We start from the raw sequence: 23430 nt of genomic DNA, 5'->3' as shown, positions 1-23430 counted from the left end.
AATCAGCTGATGTTTTAACATTACATGTACCACTTATTTCAACTTTATGCATTCTTCCAGTTAAGTATGAATTAAACCATTTGTGCGCTGCCCCCCTCAAACCATAATGATTTAGCTTATCTAAAAGAATTCCATGATTTACACAATCAAAGGCCTTTGAGAGATCACAAAAAATACCAATGGGTGATGTCCAGTTATTCAGAGCATTTAATATTTGATCAGTGAAAGTGTATATAGCATTTTCTGTTGAAAAGCCTTTTCTGAAAACCAAACTGACATTTTGTTAATACTTTATTTTTATAAATATGGGAGGCTACTCTTGAATACATTACTTTCTCAAAAATTTTTGATAGAGATGTCAGAAGAGAGATTGGGCGGTAGTTGTTGACATCCGACGTATCCCCCTTTTTATGCAATGGTTTTACAATGGCATATTTCAGTCTATCGGGGAAAACACCCTGCTCCAAAGAGCTATTACGTACATGCCTGAGAATCCTACTTATCTGTGGGGAACAAGCTTTAAGTACCTTGCTGGAAATGCCATCAATTCCATAAGAGCTTTTACTTTTCAGTGAGTTTATTATTTTACTGATTTCAGAGGGAGAGGTTGGTGGAAATACAGTTGTTTCAAACTGCACAGGTATGGCCTCTTCTATTAGTAGCCTTGCCTCTTCTAGTGAAGATCTAGATCCTATTTTCTCCACAACATTTAAAAAATGATTATTGAAAATATTTTCAATTTCTGATTGTTTGTTAGTACACTTGTCATTCAGTTTTATGGCACTAAAGTCTTCCTGTGCTCTTGGTTGCCCTGTTTCCCTTTCAATAATATTCCAAATTTCTTTAATTTTATTATCAGAGTTATTGATCTCAGACATGATACACATGCTTCTGGACTTTTTAATAACTTTTCTTAGTACTGCACAATAGTTTTTATAATATTGAACAATTTCGGGGTCAGTACTCCCTCTTGCTGTTAGATACAGTTCTCTTTTACGGTTGCAAGATATTCTTATTCCTTTAGTTAGCCAAGGTTTTTTATATGTTTTCTTGGAATTATGTTTAACTATTTTCTTGGGAAAACAATTTTCAAATACCCTTAAAAATGTATCGTGAAATAAGTTATATTTCAAGTTTGCATCAGGTTCCTTATACACTTCATCCCAGTCTAGCTGCTGTAGGCTTTCCATAAAGTTTGCAATATTTATATTGTTAATTGAACGCACTGCTTTGAAATTCTGATTTGATGTACTGCAAGGAGCTATGTCATGTACTGTAACTAGCTGTGCACCATGATCTGAAAGACCATTCTCAACAGGATAAGCATTTATGTCCTTAAACTTATCTTGGTCTATAAAAAGTTATCTATCAATGTCCTGCTGTTCTTTGTTATCCGAGTAGGAAAATCAATGACGGAGCTCAAATTGAAAGAACTGAGTAATACTACAAGGTCATTCTTCCTATTACACTCTTTCAGGGAATCAACATTGAAATCCCCACAAATGATAATTTGCTTCCCCCTGTCTGACTGATAGCACAACAAAGCATCCAAGTTTTCTAGAAATAGCTGGAAATTCCCTGAGGGGGACCTATACACTGTTACAATTATGAAAGTGCCATCATTTAGTTTTAGTTCAGTGGCACATGCTGCCATATGTTGCTCTACACAAAATTTTTTAGTTTCTAAATTTTTTACACTGTGGAAGCTTTTGACATATATGGCAACTCCTCCTCTCATCATATTATCTTTACTTACATGTGCAGCTAATTTGTACCCATTGATGCTAACCTTTTGCATATCAGTGACAATGTGATGCTCAGACAGGCATAGTACATCTATTACATTCTCAGTTTCTATATCTTCTAAACAAAGCAGAAGCTCATCAACTTTATTCTTCAATCCCCCAATATTTTGATGAAATATACTAACATTATTTTTCACTTTACTTTTGTGGGTATCTTGAATTTTTTTTAACATCTTTAGTACTTGCATGGCTGAGTTTCCCACTGGACACTGATTTTACACTAAAAAAGAGTTTCCACCATGAGATGTAGTTCCTTCCCCCTTTAAATATCCTGCTATCAGCCCAGCCAGTTTACCCTTCCCTTTCTTGTTGAGGTGTAGGCCATGTCTAGTATAGTCCCACCTACATAGTGAATCAACAGGAACCACACCAATGTGTGACCCTGCACCAGATCCAAGTAGCCGTTCCAACTCCAAATTAACTCTCCTGACAGAAGAGCTCAAATGAGGTCGGTCGTGGCGCTCCAGAACCGACACAAACCCAACGCTGGTATGACTCGATGTTGACGCAATCTTTGCCAGGTCACACTCTATGCTGTACCCCGGATCTCTGTCAATGATGTTGCCCGGCCCACCCACAATAACCACGGTATCTTCCTTAGTAAAGCCTCTACATAGTGAACCTAAATCCTCTGTAACCTGCCCCAGTCCAGCACTAGGTTTGAAAAAACTTGTGACCTGGTATTCTGACCCTAATTCATCCTGCAGAAGTTGGCCCACACCTCTAGCATGCGAACTACCTAGCAACGAGACTTTCTTTCTCTTTGCAGACTGCCCTACATTCTTATTCAATTTGCTTCTGAAAGCTTGTTGAGCCCTGTCTACATCTACTTCTGTGAGAGGCTCATCAGTTTCTGACTGAGGCAACAGGTCAAACCTATTTTTTACATTAATAACAAAGCTGCCAGAAGAATTTCTTGGCCTGTTCCTTATACCTGTTGCCACTTCCCACCCGTTTACCCTTGACCCCCCTTAACCTGCCCAGTTCTCGCCTAGCTTCATCTAACTCAGCGTGAAGGGCAGCAATTTTCCCCTCCTGTTCCACAATCTTTCTGTCTCTACTGCATAGCCTACAGAACCACTGATGAGTCTCGCTCATTTTCCCAATTCCCACGCCACTACAATTGCCCCAATGAAAAAAGTTACTACATCCATCACACCAGACCCCGGAGATAACGATTCTACGGCATGTCAGGCACTTTACACTCATGGTACAGATCGATCTTAGTGACAGAAAGACAATTAAGTTACCGGTAAACAATGGAAATACGTGTACGAAAAATTAGGCCTATTCGCGACAATGTAAACAGTGGAAATTACTTAAGAGATGACGATACTCTACAGATATAAAGGGGCAGCAGACGTATTTAGCACACTAAACTATCAGTAAATGCACTTAAAATTGCGGTATGAAGTTTAATCTGAAAGCTCAAAAGTTCGGCCTGGCCGCGATATGTAAACAAAACGAACTTTACGTGATTACTGTGAAAATACGCGAGTAAGACAAAAACCTTTAATGATACGCTTGAAGAGCACTATAATTAACGTAATAAATTAATTTAAAGTGTTAAAAACACTTTATTACTATTTAAATTACTTGTCTTGTACGAGAGCTGTGACTCAGACGTCCGTATAGCAGGTGCAGGGCTACCAACCTGAAGGGGAACAAAGAGGGGTGAAGGGAAATGACTGAAGAGGTTTAGGAAAGGGGGGGGGGGGTTTACTGAAAAGTTGTCCAGAACTTTGGGTCAGGGGAGACTTACCGAATGGGATGAGGTGCAAAGAAGCTTCACTGTACACTGCAAGACTTCCTGCTGATCGTCTGTCACCAGTTTGTTTGCTAATTGGACTGCACTTTTCTTTCCTTATTGCCACTTGCTTTTAGGTGAGTCAGTTACATTTTTGTACATTTGTTTTTTACCAATTTCCAATGATCATCTGTTACTGCTGTCTTTTGCATTATTTTATTTCCAAAACACAGTCGATTCCATTTTCTCCAGTGGCTTCCTCTCTTTGTTTTCTCTGTTTAAAAAATTTTGTCTGTTTCCTTGTCTTTCCCAAGAACTTCGCCAATCACACTTTTATTGTTGTAATTTTTTCCTATCATAGGGTACACTTTCCTCATGAGAAATTCTCACACACTCATTGCCTTTGGTTAACCCATGTCTGTTCTCGCAATTTTTGTTTGAAATTTCCTACAGTTTTCTGATTTTTTTTTCCTGATCTTTATCTTAGCTTGTCTTCCTTCTTTCTCTTATTGTGCTTTTTTATCACTGCTTCTACCATTTGTTATACTCCAAACCTTCTTTTCATGAAATAGTCTTTCCTTCCCATTCTGTCAGGTAAGTCTTCTATGACCAAGGGTTCTGGGCAATTTTTTTATAACTCTCCCCATTTCCCCAAGTCTCGCCAGTTCCTTTCCTTCATCCCTCTTCGTTCCCTTTCAAACCTTATGCCAGGAGGAGGAGCCACTGGTTATGAAAGCTTACACATTACCTTAATTTTGGTGTGTATTTTTTCCTGCTGCAGCTTGGTGAGTAGAATATATTTAAAAAAAATTTTTTTTCCTCTCCAGTTACATTATCTTCTACGTGTTTGCTTGCCAAATACTTTGCCAGTTCATTGTTATGTTTAATACAGTTGCTCTTTTTCTGTCAGTACCTCATGTCCACTAGCATATGAACTTTTGGTACATCGTAGATGTCATCATTACAAATTAGTGCAGCAACTAGAATTTCCATTCAGTTGATTAACGGTTAAAATTTGTCTAGTAATCTTGGATCTTTCCTGTACACATTATCTTAAATTTTCTACTATAGGGAAAAATTGTGTACTCATTTATGGTTTATCTACAAAAATGTGGGGGTCTTGTTTATGTATGTGTAACAATGGGGTGATTTTCTTTCACCCAGATGATCAGAAGTTTCTGAGGAGTACCAAAAGTTTATTTGAAAGTCAAATCTCTAGCAGTCTTTCCATTTCAGACCTTGAATCACTGAGTATTTGTGATTGGTGTGACATTTGTAAAGAGTTTAACAATCACAAAGCTAAGGCAGCTGCTTATGACTAGACTACATAGGAGACAGAGCATCTTAGATTGCCAAACCTTGATCTGAATAAATTTGATGCAATTATTTAAACATTGTACAAAAACGTCTTTAGTTTGCATTCATTGAAGGATCAGCAACTTCTGAAAGGAGGCAGTAGTCATTTGCGTTCAAATTCTTTCGCCAATCACAAGGATATTTTTCAGTGCACGTAATATGAGCATTTTTTGCTTCGTTTTAGAGGAGACCCTGAGAACCACAAGGGCTTAGAGCAACTGTCATTAAGCCCACATAAAATTGACTCACAGAGAAATCTGTGAGACAGATTTTTGTGAATTTTCATATATACAATGTAAGCCCATGCTACTATCACATGATCAGTGATGATGTGCTTTAGGCCCTCATGATTCTCAGCACCTTATCTACAGTATGGACATTAATAAAACTGACAGGGACAGATTCCTGACTGAAAATTGAGAAAAAAGGTCTTTTGAATATGTGTCCGGAAATGCATTGTTGCCACTATAGATGGTGCTGATGAATGACAGTTTCTATGACAAAGTACTGTCTGTTCCTTGTGTGTTGCAGGCTGTGTGATTGATGCAGTGTACTGTAAGCAGCAGAATGGTCTGGGAACAAGCTGGGATGGTGTTCGTATACTGCCAAGCACATGAAATCACTCAAGAGGCAGCATGGCTTTACCAAAACATGTACACTCACAGACCCTAACCACACCACACGGCGTTTCAGGCCCGTTTTGGTGTTCATGTGATCATGAGTACATTCAGTCAGACCATTATGCAGGGAGGTGGCATGCTGTGCGTATACCAGATTTGGAGCTTGTAATAAGGTTTGTCCCAATATCCTGTAGAACTCCGTTCTTCAAATCTAGTGTGGGCATAGTCCACTGCCTCCCCTCCTCGTCTGTCTGAAAGGACCCATGATCACACAAATGCCCAAAAAGGACTTGAAATGTTGTGTGATGTGGTTGGTGCCTGTGAGCTACTTCTTTTCGTATAACTGTGCTCTCTCTCGACCATTTCCATCTGCTTGGGCAGTCACGAACACCATCTCAGCTTGTTCCCAACATGAATACTGAACCAATCTGCTGCTTACAGTATGCTGTGTCAATCGCACAGCCTGAAACACACAAGGAACAGATGGTACGTGGTCAGAGGAGCTGTCATTCGTCAGTACCTTCTATCATGGCAGTGATTCATTCCTGGGCACATGTTCGTAGGGCCTTTTTTCCTCCATTTCCAGTCAGGAATCCGTCCCTGCAGTTTGTTGATTTTGTTAATGTTCACCTTATATATTTTTTAACATCATTAATATCTGTCATTGTCTTATTTTAGACAATCATTAATCCTGATACTATCTTTATTGTTGTATGTACTCTGGCATCAGTGTCTAGTTTCTATAATATTGAGGATAGTTGCATGTACAGGTCAAGAGCAAAAATCTTCTGTGTGTTAGTATGTAGTACATGATTACTTTTGTTTACAGGACTGAAGACCACAACAACACATTAACAACATAATTTTCCACAGATAACTTGGATTTTCTGCGAAAAAGATTACATTTTTATAATGCAGGAAGTTACTATGCATAATAATCGCAAGTTTCTAAACGAGTAATATGAACGAATCCTTTGATTGTGCAATTTCTATCTCTCTCTTTATTAACTATTACCCCTTTTCCCAAAATTATTCTGCACCTAACAATGGATTCAAAGAGCCAAAACTCTCAATTTATGTATGTGCCTGTAGTATTTCAATAAATGTTACGTTTGTAAATACAAAGTTGCTCAATTTATTATCCAGGTGCTTGATGTTTATATTCCAGTTTAAATTTTGGTTTACTTTTACTTGAAGAAATATGACAGTCAAATACTTCTAAATTATGATTATTGGTTGTCATTTACTGTTTGTACAGATTGAATTTCCTGGATCGGCGGATTGCTGCTGGGATGCCCTCTAGCAGGGGCGAAGATTGGCAGCCGTTACTTATGTACAGGAACAGTTTAGTTCATGGAGAAACTGACCAGCCTCCTGTTACCTCTAAACGAGCATACGGTAGGAAGAAGAAAGAAGGTAAATTATTTTTGAAGTATATAAAATTTTTGTAAGAGTACCTGCTGCTCATGTACAGAGTGATTCACGAAGATATGAAAATATTTTAGTATATTATTCTACAAGTAAAACTAAAGAAAAGAGTTCATGTAAACATTTGATCTGCAAATATTTAGTTACAGAGTTATGATTAATAAAATATTTTGCCTGAAATTTAACAACTTTGCTAATATGAAGCCATTGCAGAACTGTGCGGGGTTAAAGTAAAGCACGATTTCCATTTATTTTGTTGTTATTGGTCTGGTGAATCTAATAAACCATTTCCCAGATGTGTATCTGCAGTAGTTTAACAGAACATCCAGAGAAGCAAAGACATAATTTTCTAAAATTTTTAATTTAATAACTACTTGTTCCAATTTGTTTTTTTGATTCGAGACAATTGCACAAAGTTTGCAACAGAAATTGTTGAGCATTTAATTTTGGAAAAATGATGGTAGTAATGTTGACAGAAACTGTACAAATGTGTCAGATAATCTGCTTTTGTTAATACCATAGCACATGTGAATTCATGTTAAACTGGAAAAAACAAAGCTCATTGTGAAGGAAGTTTTACAATTTCACAATACATTCACAATAAATACTCAAAAATGTCTCTGAGGACAGTGCATTTAGCTGCATGTGTATGAACAGATTTTGTTGCTCGTTTCAATTTTACAAGGTTGTTCTCAATTTTGTCTGTTGCATTCCTAATGCGAGCAAGTAATGCCTCGTGTGTATTGACTTTGTCCTCGTAAGCTATGTCTTTCATCCATCCCCATACACAAAAATCCATTGGTGATAAATCGACCGATCTCTGTGGCCACAGATGTTTTCCCTTTCTGGGGAAAGTGTTCATTTAAATGTGTAGTAACGGCGTTGGTGAAATGTAGATGTGCGCCGTAATGTCAAAAATACATTTGCAATCACGATGCAAGTGGAACATCTTCGAGCAAGCGGGGCATTTCTCCTTGAAGGTTAGACATCCTGGAAAAATGAGGGACCAGTAAAGTGTGTGTTGATTATACCACACCACACATTTATGCAAAATGGCTGCTGGAAATCATGTTACATGTGGGCTTGCTTCAGACCGTATGTGTTTGTAATGTAAATTGTTTATACTATCTCAAGTAAATTGCCTCATTAGTAAATAAAATGTATTTGTGTAACTGCCAATTAGTATTTAACCAATTACACAACTCCAAGCGAAGTGCAGGCTCTCCCTGATGTAAATGATGCACTTTCTTGTTTATGGTAAGGATACAGATTATTGTATTTCAGTGTACGCCATACCTTAAATTGTGAAATGCCTAGTCGTTGAGAGAGAATTAGAGTACTGGTACCTGTGGTACGTTAACAGCATCCATAATACCATCATCGTCTTCATGTATTAGCACTCGTACTGATAATGAATGCTATGTAGAGAACCTGTCTCCTGTAACATTCGAAATACTCCGCAAATGGTCCGTGCATTCGGAATCCTCCAAGTTGGATAACGTATGCGATGTTCATTAACTGCAGCCCTAACGTTACCATCACATTTGCCATAAATAAACTTCATATTGCTGTATTCCTTTGCCGTAAATTTGAAAGGCATCCCAACCTACAAACTACAATAGTTACTATGTGGTTTTACTTAAATACACTGTTGTTATTATGTTCTTTCACTGAACAATACAGAAAACTAACTCATTTCAAGGTTAGGAAACGACTAAAACAACTAACTAACGGTTGCCAACAATGACGTAAACATTTTTATATTCTTAATGTAAAGTAAACAGATTTACTTGTATAATAATCTTTGCTTTCCTGGGTGTTCTGGAAAACTACTGCAGATACACGTCTGGGACATGTTTTATTAGATTCACCAGACCAGTAACAACAAAGTAAATGGAAATTGTGCTTTACTTTAACCTCATACAGTTTTGCAACGGCTTTATATTAGTGAAGTTGTTAAATTTCAGGCAAAATCTTTTATTAGCCATAACTCCATAACTAAACATTTGTGAACCAATGTTTTTATGAACTTTTTTCTTTAGTTTTGCTTGTAGAATAACATTAAAATACTTGCATATCGTTGTGGATCATCCTGTATAGCTGTGTGACAGTTTGCAGTGCCTTTGCTAACAGCATCTATGTCAAGAAGTAAGACGACAAAATGTAAACCCTGCAGTGTGACCGAGCAAGGTGGCGCAGTATTTAAACACTGGACTCGCATTGGGGAGGACGACGGTTCAATCCCGCATCCAGCCGTCCTGATTTAGGTTTTCCGTGATTTCCCTAAATCTCTCCAGGCAAATGCCAGGATGGTTCCTTTGAAAGGACACGGCTGACTTCCTTCCCCATCCTTCCCTAATCCGATGAGGCCAATGACCTCGCTGTCTGATCTCCTTCCCCAAACAACCCAACCCAACCCTGCAGTGTGGTAGCAAAACTGTCCTTTGTATAGAAGAGAGTAGAACATTTACGGTCTGAGAGAGCAGAAAGAATGTTTTGTTGTTGGTAAGGCTTTTACATAGCTACTTCTGTATTGCACTTGTCATCAAGCTGATGGAAAACATTTGGCAGTCCATGTAGTCTTGCTGATAAGTTTGACATTCCACACAAAAACACAGTACTAAAATTTATATTATACACAGTAGAAACATTATCAGAATTACACATTTCAGAAATATTGGGTCACATTAACTTAAGCATTACCTTAGGGCATCAGCATTTTAGCTGGGTAAGCACATACAGACCACTTCCATTGCACATCAAATTGGCCATATATTGAAGTTCCCATTGTCAAGTAACTATCATCCAGAAACATGACAATGACATGGGGACTCATATTGAGATCAGAAAAGTTGAATTAAAAATGTTAGGTTCCAATTTGATCGTCTGATCCACAGAACTGCTGCCATAGAGCACTCATCTTTGTATCTCAAAAGATAAATTTATAATTTATTCTGAGCTTGAAACTCAGTCAGCAAATTTACAAAGAACTGCCTTCCTTGACATTGAGCATTTGGTCTGCAAACTGATTACTTTGAAAGTAGTTAACACTTTTCGTATGTACTTATTTTGTTACAAACTATGGATATATAAATGGTAGGTGCATATAGAAGGGCCTTGATAAAATAAGTCTGGTGCAACGATTGATAATATGATTGAAATATAGACACATGTAATGTTGAGCACTATAAGAATATAGAAGTCTTTGACTACAGTCATAAAGATTCGTAATTAGGATCAATTGTACCATAGGAAAACTGTGTGTGTGTGTGTGTGTGTGTGTGTGTGTGTGTGTGTGTGTGTGTGTGTGTGTGTGTGTGTGTGAGAAAATTTATTTATGAACAAAACAAGTAGCAAATATTGATACAGTGAAACCTCTTTATAACGTTCCTCCATATAATGTTTTCCCCTATATTACGTCCGTTTTTTTCGGTCCCGTCTAAAAGCCCATATAAACAATGTTAAATTTTCCTCTTTACTGCGTTTCCTCTATATTACAATTTCCTCCATGTAACGCTCATATTTTTGGAACCCTGGTCAATTATTTACCTCTTTATAATGTATAAGTGACTGGATGTACACACATCGTTTTCCGTTCTGTGGATTCACGTTTGCACCGGCTCTTAAAGCCCGCGCTCAGCGTGTTTCATATGTCAATGGCAGAACCCGGTCACATGACATGTGACGCGCATTCTGCTTGCAATCTTTTTGGCGCCTTTTCAGTTAATGATTTGTATTCATAGCGTGTTGTGTGAGCTGAGCATTAAACAGTTTGTGTGTCTCGTGAGAGTGTGTCTTCGATATAACATTTTTTTTTAAGATTTCATCAGTGGACATGAGTGAAAAGCGGAAGAACATTTCTCTGGAAGAGAAGGTTTGTTATGTCGCGTGGAGCTAGCGAAGCAATTTGAATTGGCCCCCTCAACACTCAACACTACTATGAAAAACAGATCGTCAATAATGGAAGGGTATGAGAATTTTGGAAATTCGAAACGTATGCGTTTGAAACCATCGACTTGCGACGATATGGAGGGAGTTTTATTAACTTGGTTTCAGCAAGCATGTGCTGCAAACATTCCTATAAACTGAACTATTCTGAAGGAGAAGGAGCTTCAAATATCACTGCTGTTAGGAATGGAAAATTTTAAGGCGTCCAATGGATGGATTGATAAATTTTGACAGCATCATGGTATTGTACACAAAGCGGAATGTGGAGAAAGTAAAAGTGTGGACGAACCAACTGTAACTCAGGGGATGCAGACTCTCCCTAATCTGATACATGGCTACAGACTCCGTGACATTTATAAAGCTGACGAAACCGGCATGTTTTTCAATTTAATGCTGGATAAGACATTTACTTTTCGTGGGGAAAATTGCCATGGCGGTAAGAAGAGCAAGGAACCTCTTACCATTTTGTTGTGTACAAACGCCAATGGCAGTGAAAAACTGAAACCTTTGGTTATCAGGAAGCCAAAAAATCCGAGGTGCTTCAAAAACATTTCCACGTTTCTGTGCAAATATACAAACAATGCCAAGGCATGGATGACAAGTGATATATTTTTACGTTTTCTCAGAGAATTTGACGCCAAAATGGGGAGTGCTGCTGTTTGTGGATAGATGTGTGGCACATGCACCAGATATATCCTTTCTGAGAAATGTGAAAGTAATTTTCCTGCCACCCAACTGAACCAGCCACCTGCAACCTATGGACTTGGGAATAATACACACCCTTAAGGTTAATTATAGGACAGCCCTTGTAAAATAACGCCTTGAATTTGATGGACCAAAGAAAACTGGGTAGCCAGCAGAGCTCACAACTGAAGCTGAATATTTTACAGGCAATTAATTTAATTATGTACTCATGGAGGGAAGCCGTTGCTAAAACTATTAAAAACTGTTGCACAAAAGCGGATTCTGTGAGAATGAGATGGCAGCTCCTGTGGAAGATGTTGCAAGTGATTTGCAAGAGTTTCAGGAATTAATAGGGAGTGATTCTGTCACTTTTGAGGACTTTGTGGCTGTGGATGACCATGTGGCGACCACAGGAGTACGAAGTATTGAGGAGCTGACTGCAGGGAGAAGCTTGGAGAATAATAGTGGTAGTGAAAGTGACAGTGACAAGGAAGATGACCGTGTGCCCTCATATACTAAGGCAGCTGAAGCCTTTGAAACATTCAGGAGATATGTGATGGCCCATAGACTTGAGGACAGAACGAGCAAGTAATGATTGTCATAGAGTCAAGGAGAAATAGAAAACAAACATGCTTACTTGAATATTTAAAAAAAATCATAGGCATGTGATTTTCAGATTGCATAGGTTCCTAGAGTTTTGTGCAAATTTAAGTTCAATTTCATAATTTAATTTTTAAAGTATTTTTTTTTTGTAACTAATTCTTTTTTAATCCGTACCACTTACTGTGTTTTTATGTAATATGTGCAGTATATCATAAACAAAATTTGGCTCATTTTCTATAATTGGGTCAACTGAAGAACAGGATACCACCTGTCAGCTTTGGGCAATGATGTTATATCTTAAGAATCTGTTATAACTTTTTACAGTACAAACTGATCCATTTACTTTCACCTATCCACCTACCGGGCCCCATGTTTTAACTACAAAAAACTAATCATTTGATACATTGATCATTTGCAATGAATATCATATTACGGTGTTGTGAAAATTTAAAATGTCATCTATGGCACCATTTGTCGAAGCTGATTAGTGGTATCCCAATCTTCAGTAATGCCCTATAATTATTATTTGGAAGCCTCCCTTCTTATAGTGTTTTCCTCTATACAGTGTTCAGAATTTGTGGTCCCTTGAAAAATGTTGTATAGGGGTTTCATTGTAGTTCATAGGTACCGGGAAACTACATTTGATGAGGAAAGAGATTGCTTATGGAACTGTGGTGTGGCATGTCTTTGAGTAATATTCAAATGTACGTGCTGCCCATTAAAAGTTATGCTGACAGAGGAAATCATAAAAAAGAGGGATAACATGAGTGGTCACTTCTTTGGCTAACATGGGTGTGAGCTATAAATGCTGAAAAATGTGAAGGGTAGATAAAATCAAACAGTGGAAACTCCAGTTTGGAATATAAGTAAAAAGACAGGTTGTTACTCACGTGAAGATGACACATTGACTTGCAGACAAACACAACGAAAAGATTGTTACATGTTTAGCTTTTAGCCAGAGCCTTCTTCAGAAAAGGTGAAAAACACACACACACACACACACACACACACACACACACACACACACACATATTCACATGAGCAAGTACACCTCATGCACACGACCCCCATCTCCAGCAACTCAGTCCAGAGCTACCAGAGGGGGTTGCCATATGTGTGTGAGGTGTGCTTCCTTATGTGAATGAATGTGTGTGTGTGTATGTGTTTTCTTTTCTGAAGAAGGCCTTGGCCAAAAGCTAAATGTGTAACACATATATCATTCTGCCTGTTTGCAATTCACTGTGACATCGGTATGGCAAGTAGCAAGCTATCTTTTTCCTTATGTTGTTGAACTGGTAGATATGAGAGATACTTAATAACTCTTGAAAAATTACGTGAAGAATTCAGTGTATTTCGAATAAATATTCAGTTCTCTATATGCTGCTCACCTACAGATAAAATTAAACATTTCCCCAGTGCTCAGCCTATGAATATAATGGGAAGCAATCTTAATGTGTTGTGCAGTAAAAAGTATCCTGCCATGCAGTACATAGTGATTTGTAGAGGACCAGAGTAGAAACAGTGATAATTGGTTCAGCACATTTGGTTATAATATTCTCTCCCTCCCTTTACTCTTCCTCTTGGCTTTTAAATGACTTACGAATTTCACTGTGTATATTACCATTTTTATCAATTTTTCTAAAGAAGAACATGCTCTGTCCTTCCTAATTTAATTTTATAAGCTGTTATTTTAAAATAATGCACAGTTTATACCAGGAGAAAATTTTGAGGTATGAACATTAGCAAATCTTATGTCTGGCCAAAGGTGTTGCTAGCATCTCTTTTAATTGTTAGTTTAGTTTTGTCACAGTATGTATGTTGGAATTAACCTTATCTTTTTGCTTGCAAACAGTTGAAGAAGAGGAAGCGATGGATGGAGATGGTGAAGAGGTCACATCAGATCAGGAGTTCAATGTTGGGTATGTTATTTGTTAGAATTTACTACTTAAATAGGTCTTACGATTTTGGTTGTGCAATAGTGCCCAAGTTGTTCTTGTCTGAAACAGTTTCCTAAACCAATTTTGATTTACTAAAGGCATATAATTGTAGATCCATATAGTTACTTTGGAAGAAAATACAAAGCAAATCGTCAAAATAAAATAAAAGTAGCATAGTATTGTAGTGAGTGATTTGGGGGCTGTAGAGTTATAGGGATATCAAGTGAGTGGTGGTTGGTAAAAGAATTTAGGGGTAATTATGGTGGAAAGTAGTAGTTATAGAGACTTGAAAAGCCATATGGTGCAGATGTGGACAGAAGCAAAGACATTTGACCTTTTTTTGGGGGTGGGGCAGTTGACAGAGAATACATATAAAAATTAAAACTAAGAAAAGTAAGGTACCATGGTGGAAGGCTTTTGGGTTTGATTCTTTGGGTTTTGCTATACACATCACATATTAACAATTTCGGTACATACCATTTCTTTCCTTTTGAATTAGTACTGAGTTCTTAGGGCAGAAACAACAGATGCCAAATGTTATGTTTAGGCAGATAGTCTATGTGGTACAGATTTTGCTGGCCTTCGCAAACCGTGCTCTAATATGGGACCAACTGTAGGGCAGTTAGAGTTTTTTTTAAACACATTTGAGACTATCTCCAGTCACCCTGGGTGAGGCAGCTAGACTGCTGCTTTTAACACATTTTTCGAAAATCATAGCTTTATAACTGTAAATTCAATAAACGTTTATGGTGTTTCATTTGAAATTATGATGCTCGGTTTATCATTTCATAAAAGCCTTACTATGACATATTAAAATTGTAGAGAAATTATGAAATGTTTTACTGACTCATGTTTTTAATCTAGATGAAAACTTAAAACACACACACACACACACACACACACACACACACACACACACACTCAATCACAATTTGCTATACTTTGGTATATAATGAAACATTAAGGCACACAACGAGCTGCATCAGACGCCAGTTGGCTGCACTTTTTATGATAATTTTTACTATCTCAATTGTTTGAATGTTCATTTAGACCAAACATTATTTCAAAAGCATCACTATATTATTTTCTTTAAGTTATTACTTATCTGAGCTTTCAGCCAGACAGAAATATGGATTGGTATCAGGATCATCAACTGAACTGAACACACAGACTACTACTTCCAGGGCATGGAAGATATTAGTAGCCCCAAAATTCCTGGTGTCAAAACTGTATAGAGACAAGCAGTGGGCCAACAAAGATTAAAGCGGTAGAGGGCTCAACACAGGGTAGGAACTTAAAAAGCACTTATGTGGATGTGGAGTGCAGCAATTTAGAATATGAAAAGTACATAGTAAGACAGTACTGAGACTCTTCCTCGTGCAGTCTGCGTGGCTGCCATGAGAGATCAGGAGGTGCAATATCAGCTACAAATTTTTACGCACAGCATGAGCAAGACTCAGGTGCAGTTCGTCTGACTGTTGCTGCTGGAGTTCTATTCAGGTTCCATCCATGAAGTGTTAATGTTGTCTGTCTTTTCAGTGTTAGCTTTGGACGTTCAGAATGAATTGCACTTGTAATATCCATGTGATTACTACCCAGCAGGATAGTTTTCAATCAGTAATTGTTCTGAATGAAAGGGGGAGGGATTCTACCACCACGAGCCCATGTATGGGGCAGACCTTATTCCCTACATTCTTGATTGAAAAGGCTGTAGTAAATATGAGCAAATACTACCACTTTGAAAACTTTTCCTTAGTTCAATATATTATTCTTTTTTTCCAGGTTTTGATCACCCGTTGGATGTACTACCATTTTCATGGGTGTTGTGTCCACTGTAACAGTGGTGATGTGTTACAGTTATTGGGTGAAGGCAATTGCAGGAATCCTGCCTGACTTCAGTCCATTTTCAAATAGTGGTTGTAGATTGTACGATACACCATTCTACAACTGGACGGTACCCAGCACAGCTGGTAATCAAGCAAAACAAGTTGTGTGCCTACATCTTCTGCCATTGAAGATCAACTTTACGTGACAACTGTGATTTTTAGAAGTTAATCATAGTATTTGTATAGTTTGGACCAAGTCCACATGTTTCATTTCCGATCTTTTGTTGTAAAAAAATGCTACATCGACGAGACTAGGAAATACACTTCAGGAACTGGTGCTGAACATACGTGTGAAATCAAGCTTTAGGAGAGTGCATTTATTTTCATTCCATTTATCCTCCTAAAGTGTTTAAAAGTTCCTCTTGCTAGCTTGTGTGATTGTTCTGTTGCTCTATAGCTGTATGTGGAGAAATATTTCATTTGACTAAATTGCAGACATAAATATACTGCAATTTCAGGCCATTTTGTATTCGAAAATTGCTACCTTCATGTAGGATACAGTAACATATGGTGCCAGTTCTTTGAAACTAGAAACGTATCAATAGTGAGATCTGTGCCCTCTCTCCTATAGTGATATAAGACTGAGAGAAAAGTATGTGAAATAAATTTTGTACATGTTTGATATTCTGTGAGTTTGTGTATTTTATGTAAAAAAAAAAAAGCTGGCTCTGGCTCAGTTGTTTGCTTGCACTTCCAGGATAGTGTATATTTGGATATTTTTGTTTGTAATTTGTCTTAACTAAAGCTTTTGGGTTGTTTGTTTTGAATGTGATGTTACTGCAGTGATCATGTGCTATGTTGTATATACTTACTTGCACTGTTCTAAAGAGATCCCTAAGTGTCAACACCACATTCTGAACATTACACAGACTGTGACAAGTAGAGGAAGAAATCAAGTAAGAATATTGGAATGTATTTTCTTGGGACTAGGTGGATATTGTGTTTGAATTATCGGCAAATTTCCAAATACTAGGGACCACTGACACTATTGTCGGTACTCTACAGCTATTTCAACAAAAACTGATTTGAAATAGATTGAAAATTTTTCTTTCTTGAAGAAGAAATTAGGAGGAATAATTTTGACTGAAAATTTGTAAACTACACATTTTACGTCGCATTATAAAATTTAACAGTATTAGCTGGAAGTATGTATTTTAATGCACAAGATTATTTTGTTAGTGTACAAAAATTGTAAACACTTTTTGTTTGACAGTGATTCAAACGACATAAATAAGTTCCTCTGTTCACGTGTGGCAAATAATATTTGTATTTCCTCATATTGTAGAAAGGAAAAAGAACTTGATTTGTTTGTGTCACTGGTGGTGAGCAACTTGTAAGCTACAGGATAATTTCTTTATAATGTATGGTTTGTGTGTAACATACAATGTTTATGTGAAATTTTGTGTGAAAATGAGAGAGGTTAACTGAATTTTTTATTTTGTTTATAGTGTTCATGCTAAGTGTATCATGCCTAGCTTTATTTCCAGACTTACAGAAATTTTTTGGTATTATTCTGATGAGAAATATTTGTGACCATTTTTTGCCAGCCCCAACAAAAGTGTGTGGTTCCACTGTTTACATGAAAGTTATAAGTAAGTCTGTTCATTATATAATGGGAGTTTCGTTGTTAAGAAGTATTATTGGTTTGGATTGGAAATTTTAATTGCAGTGTTCAGTGTAGATTGTAACTGTGTTAATTTTTTACACCTCACAGTTTCAGCTGATAGCATTGTCAGATCTGTTGAAATGAAACAAAACTTATTACAATACAGTATGAAATATTAACTACAATACTTCAAGCCACCTAATGTAAACCCTGAAATTCAAAGGGCCTTGTAATTGTATCATGCCTAAGCTGCAAATGTAGCTGTGGCAGTTTAGCGAGTAGAGAAGTAGAGTCCAGGCTGGAGGAAGGGGAAGGGTGGGGAATTTTCCTCATTAGATTCCCTACAGGGTGTCCCCAGGTCTACTATCAGAATGAGTATCGGGGATCTTTCCCGGGGATAAAAGTTGTGTGGGGGCAAGGGACCTACCACCCCTCACACTCCTAGTGACTCAGCAGATGGAAGGGCTGCACACTACCTGCATTCAGGTGATAGTCCAGTCATGGTCTCACAACCCAGGCTTTACTTATAACGTGCAGGTACCTATAGAAAAGTACATGTTTTATTCACATGTAATCATGCATTCTAACAGTACATTTTGTTCAATTTTAACAACTCTAATGATGGTGATTGGCTGAAACTAATCGGTAGTGAAGTGTAAAATAATAAATAAATAAAACCACAACAATAATGTGCCCAAGTGATTGTGGTATGTTACTCAAACTGTCTCCTTGGTCCTTCATAAGTTGCTTTCTTCCAGACTTCATTGATCATGTTAGCAAGTTCCTTTTCATGATTTATTACACATGTTAGTTCTTTTGTAATGGTTGATTCTGAACCTGTTCTTCTTTCAGCTGCTTCTAAAATTGAGTAACAAGAAAAATCCATTCCTATGCAACCTCTCTCCATATCTGTTTTATTAACTGATGATTTTAACCATTTATTTTACATCCTCAGAAATACTGGAAAGAAAAAGTGTTAAGTTACTTAAATTAGGTGTATATGGTTATGTGAACAATTTTCCTCGTGATGTTTCAAAACACAGTATGTTACCTATAAGAATCATTGCCCACAGAAGGCGTGCGGGGACTGCATTAAAAGGACTACATTGTTGCTCCTGTGGCTGAAAAAATTGTTGTATTTTGCATTATTGTACATGAAATGTGGTGAAACAATTCCTTTTTGCTACAAAGTATGGAACAGTTACACATTGTACAGTTGACTATCCCTGAGAGCAAAGTCTGTCTCTTCGCTTTAGGCCCCTACACTATCCAGTGGTTTAAACTATCATGTTGTATATCATTCACAGGCACAGGAGCTGATGTTTATTTCTTCTGGTCTTGCTGTCCATGCAGTACTCAAAGCCAGTCTTCCTCTTCTCATAAAAACTTAAGCCTATTTGCAGAGTCCCAGGTAAGAATCCATCAACACATTTGTTTAACAACTCAGCTTCAAGACTTCCTCTTTCCATTTATAAGCTTGAGAGCAACATTGCTAAATAGTGCTAAAATCATGTTAGCAAGAAAAATCCTTTCTTATGCAACATATCTCAAATACACTCCTGGAAATTGAAATAAGAACACCGTGAATTCATTGTCCCAGGAAGGGGAAACTTTATTGACACATTCCTGGGGTCAGATACATCACATGATCACACTGACAGAACCACAGGCACATAGACACAGGCAACAGAGCATGCACAATGTCGGCACTAGTACAGTGTATATCCACCTTTCGCAGCAATGCAGGCTGCTATTCTCCCATGGAGACGATCGTAGAGATGCTGGATATAGTCCTGTGGAACGGCTTGCCATGCCATTTCCACCTGGCGCCTCAGTTGGACCAGCGTTCGTGCTGGACGTGCAGACCGCGTGAGACGACGCTTCATCCAGTCCCAAACATGCTCAATGGGGGACAGATCCGGAGATATTGCTGGCCAGGGTAGTTGACTTACACCTTCTAGAGCACGTTGGGTGGCACGGGATACATGCGGACGTGCATTGTCCTGTTGGAACAGCAAGTTCCCTTGCCGGTCTAGGAATGGTAGAACGATGGGTTCGATGACGGTTTGGATGTACCGTGCACTATTCAGTGTCCCCTCGACGATCACCAGTGGTGTACGGCCAGTGTAGGAGATCGCTCCCCACACCATGATGCCGGGTTGTTGGCCCTGTGTGCCTCGGTCGTATGCAGTCCTGATTGTGGCGCTCACCTGCACGGCGCCAAACACGCATACGACCATCATTGGCACCAAGGCAGAAGCGACTCTCATCGCTGAAGACGACACGTCTCCATTCGTCCCTCCATTCACACCTGTCGCGACACCACTGGAGGCGGGCTGCACGATGTTGGGGCGTGAGCGGAAGACGGCCTAACGGTGTGCGGGACCATAGCCCAGCTTCATGGAGACGGTTGCGAATGGTCCTCGCCGATACCCCAGGAGCAACAGTGTCCCTAATTTGCTGGGAAGTGGCGGTGCGGTCCCCTACGGCACTGCGTAGGATCCTACGGTCTTGGCGTGCATCCGTGCGTCGCTGCGGTCCGGTCCCAGGTCGACGGGCACGTGCACCTTCCGCCGACCACTGGCGACAACATCGATGTACTGTGGAGACCTCACGCCCCACGTGTTGAGCAATTCGGCGGTACGTCCACCCGGCCTCCCGCATGCCCACTACACGCCCTCGCTCAAAGTCCGTCAACTGCACATACGGTTCACGTCCACGCTGTCGCGGCATGCTACCAGTGTTAAAGACTGCGATGGAGCTCCGTATGCCACGGCAAACTGGCTGACACTGACGGCGGCGGTGCACAAATGCTGCGCAGTTAGCGCCATTCGACGGCCAACACGGCGGTTCCTGGTGTGTCCGCTGTGCCGTGTGTGTGATCATTGCTTGTACAGCCCTCTCGCAGTGTCCGGAGCAAGTATGGTGGGTCTGACATGCCGGTGTCAATGTGTTCTTTTTTCCATTTCCAGGAGTGTACTTTGTCTGGTCCAGTAGATATAAAAGTTGTATCATTTGCAAAATTAGAACCTTTCTCAACTTTTAGTTGGATTATATTATTTAAAAACACATTAGCATACATATATGGATGCAAATACTTCATCTGGGAAATCTCTCTTCACCTCAATGAGTGATCATATGGGTAACATGCAGTAGGATAATTATAAATTTATGTATAAGAATACATAGCTTAAGTGTGAAATTTTCATTCTTTTTTGTGAAACTGTGGAAAATCATGGGATGAGTAATTTGTATCAGATTCATTTAATATTTGTAATTGGATTGTTAGTTGACCACAATATTTTTGCACCTTTCTGTGATCTTTTATCATATTATTTCACGAGGACATGCTGAACCACTTCATATTATATGCACAACTGTCCAGAAAGCATTCACGTTGCATTGTTTTTCCGTTTGTCACGACTGTACTTGTTTAAAGTATTGTCACCACATTTTTCCGATAATGGCCTCAGGAGGCAAAGTGCAATAATAGTGTGGTGGGGTAGTAGATAGTCTGTGCTTACTGTTTATGTACAAAAATAACAAGACCCTAGTGAGCAGACTGTCCCCCCACCCCTCCTCTGTGCCAGTTATTCAATACAGTTTTACATACATGTACAGGAAGTAAAAACTGTTACTTAAAATGACATAATTTTACTTCATTGTGTGCTTTAGCAGGACTGATTGTATTGTAATTATGAGTATTGAGAGTTTGTTGCAGATCGTGCTTGATAGGCCTACTATGGTATTTTATGTATATTTTTTTCATGGAGTAGTATAGTCCTATATGCAGAGAGAGAGAGAGAGAGAGAGAGAGAGAGAGAGAGAGAGAGAATGAATGAATGAATGAATGAATGAATGTATGAACACTTGTTAGTAATTTTTCTGATTATTGTAACACAGTTTTTGTGTGTAAATATAATTTTAATAAAAAAAGATAAAAATACTCTTGTTTACTTAACCAGTAATTTGGAAGTGCGGTGTACCAATTTCATGAATTAGTTTGTTGATATTGTCTTGTAATTATAAATGCAGCAGGGGACTTCTAACATTACAACTGGCACATGAGAAGTTTGATTGATGTCATTGTCACAATAGATATGTTTCATCATGCAGTATATGGAGTGTCGACATGACACTAGCCAGTACTAAACAATGAAAGTGAGGTTATGAGAGACAGTAAGTCATTTGAAATTTTGGGATATGTGAGCCTCACCAACACACTTTTCTTATACTGGGAATCAGGAAAGTGTGTTGTCTGCAATGAAAACCTTTAACCACCCTTTCTCTTGTAGTAGAACACACATGCAGCAGAGTATTTTGTCCCTGAAACTGAAGTATTAAAATTTAAGATGCCTGAAATTAAATTCTTTGGTGCAACTGATATGCTGTAACCGACAAAAGTTTTATTTATTACATTTATTTTGTCCTAAATAGCTTTAGCTGCATAACGTGGTCAATCTGCACTTTATTGATTCAAGACTGCTTCAGTGGAATTAAGGTCCATGTATTTCTCATAAAAAATGGTGATTGTTGATACTCACTGTTAAATGACAAACACTATAGTATCAACTATTCACTTATCTGTGAAGATTAAAAAGGCTTACAACAATGGACATCACTTTTTTGCTCAAGAGCCAACATTGACTGCACCTTGGGCCGCATATATATTCATCTTATTAATTGGTAATCTACATAAATTACTATGTTACGAGCCCCCATTAGACTAGCTATGGTAAGTGTGCAATGAATTGTCTGCTGGCCCCCAAATACAGTTGGCATGGTAAGGAACACTTCGTGTTGACTGTCCTGTTTCGGATTTCTGCCACTCTCGGCTTCCTCGAAGTCGTTACGCTGTGATTGCCTAACAGTGACTCATTTGTTCAGGAAGTGGTATCTCACAGCTTTTATGTATTTGAAAATGTACACCTGCCTTGAGCTACTGGTAAAGTACTTCATTTACGCAACCAGTTTCAGTTTTCTAACCATCATCAGGTTCATCAAATTATTCATAGCATCATGTTAGGCAAATATAAAATGGTTATCGTCATGTGATAGAAGCATGAATTACACACTGTCATTGCATTATCATATGAATTACATTGTCAGTCTATAAAAACTTCTTTGTGGGTACGGTATTCATTCACGTTAAAACCGTAATTGGTGTTAACCCTGTGAACAGGCTCATACCACGCAGAGGCAACAACAGCTCATCAATGTTGAACACTAAAAAGTAAACATCGATCAGCTGTTCATTCACTTCTGAGTGGTACGAATCTGTTAACAGAATTCATGCTGATAACAGTTGTAACATGAAAGAGTACACTGCCGAGCAGTTTTTATAGGTTGATGACATTATTTATATTATGATACGATAACAGTGTATAATTCATAGTTCTGTCACCTGACGATAAGAATTTAATTTCACCTGACATGATTCTGTGAATACTTTCATGTGACTGAAACTATGAGCTCAAGGTGATAATGACATTTTTTTCAAATAACGAAGTGGTCTTGTGTTTTCTGTGTAAGAGGATGATTAACTGGTTATTACAGTAATTTTACTTAAATTTAAATGCATTATGCAATGTAAGACACTGTCATTCTTTCTCTGCTCATTGTGTTGTATTACAGAAGCCGTAATTTAATTTCACATTCCTTGCTATAAATATTGTACCACATTTGAAGATGATTCTCTCTGTAATGCACAATGACAAATCCATGTTACTTCTGTGTCAAAATGTATACCATAGCAGCTGATGGGTGTGTGATGTGCATATCCATGAATTGCCAGAAGAACAGTTAAATAT

General features: G+C 38.3%; 1 protein-coding gene across 2 annotated transcripts in view; it reads left to right on the top strand.

The window, feature by feature from the left end:
- LOC126462196 (cohesin subunit SA-1) overlaps positions 1–18322 on the top strand; it is a 154665-nt gene extending 136343 nt beyond the window's left edge. For both annotated transcript variants that reach the window (XM_050096057.1, XM_050096056.1), the window contains 3 exons: positions 6787–6944; positions 14044–14110; positions 15911–18322. In XM_050096057.1, coding sequence (XP_049952014.1) covers positions 6787–6944; positions 14044–14110; positions 15911–15917 — 232 coding nt within the window. In that variant the 3' untranslated portion in view covers positions 15918–18322. The remainder of the gene's footprint in view (positions 1–6786; positions 6945–14043; positions 14111–15910) is intronic.
- Positions 18323–23430: the final 5108 nt, after the last annotated feature.

Source organism: Schistocerca serialis, chromosome 1 (assembly GCF_023864345.2).
Source record: "Schistocerca serialis cubense isolate TAMUIC-IGC-003099 chromosome 1, iqSchSeri2.2, whole genome shotgun sequence".
NCBI lineage: Eukaryota > Metazoa > Arthropoda > Insecta > Orthoptera > Acrididae > Schistocerca > Schistocerca serialis.
The sequence above is the reverse complement of the archived record's forward strand: the minus strand, read 5'-3'. Positions and strand labels throughout refer to the sequence as shown.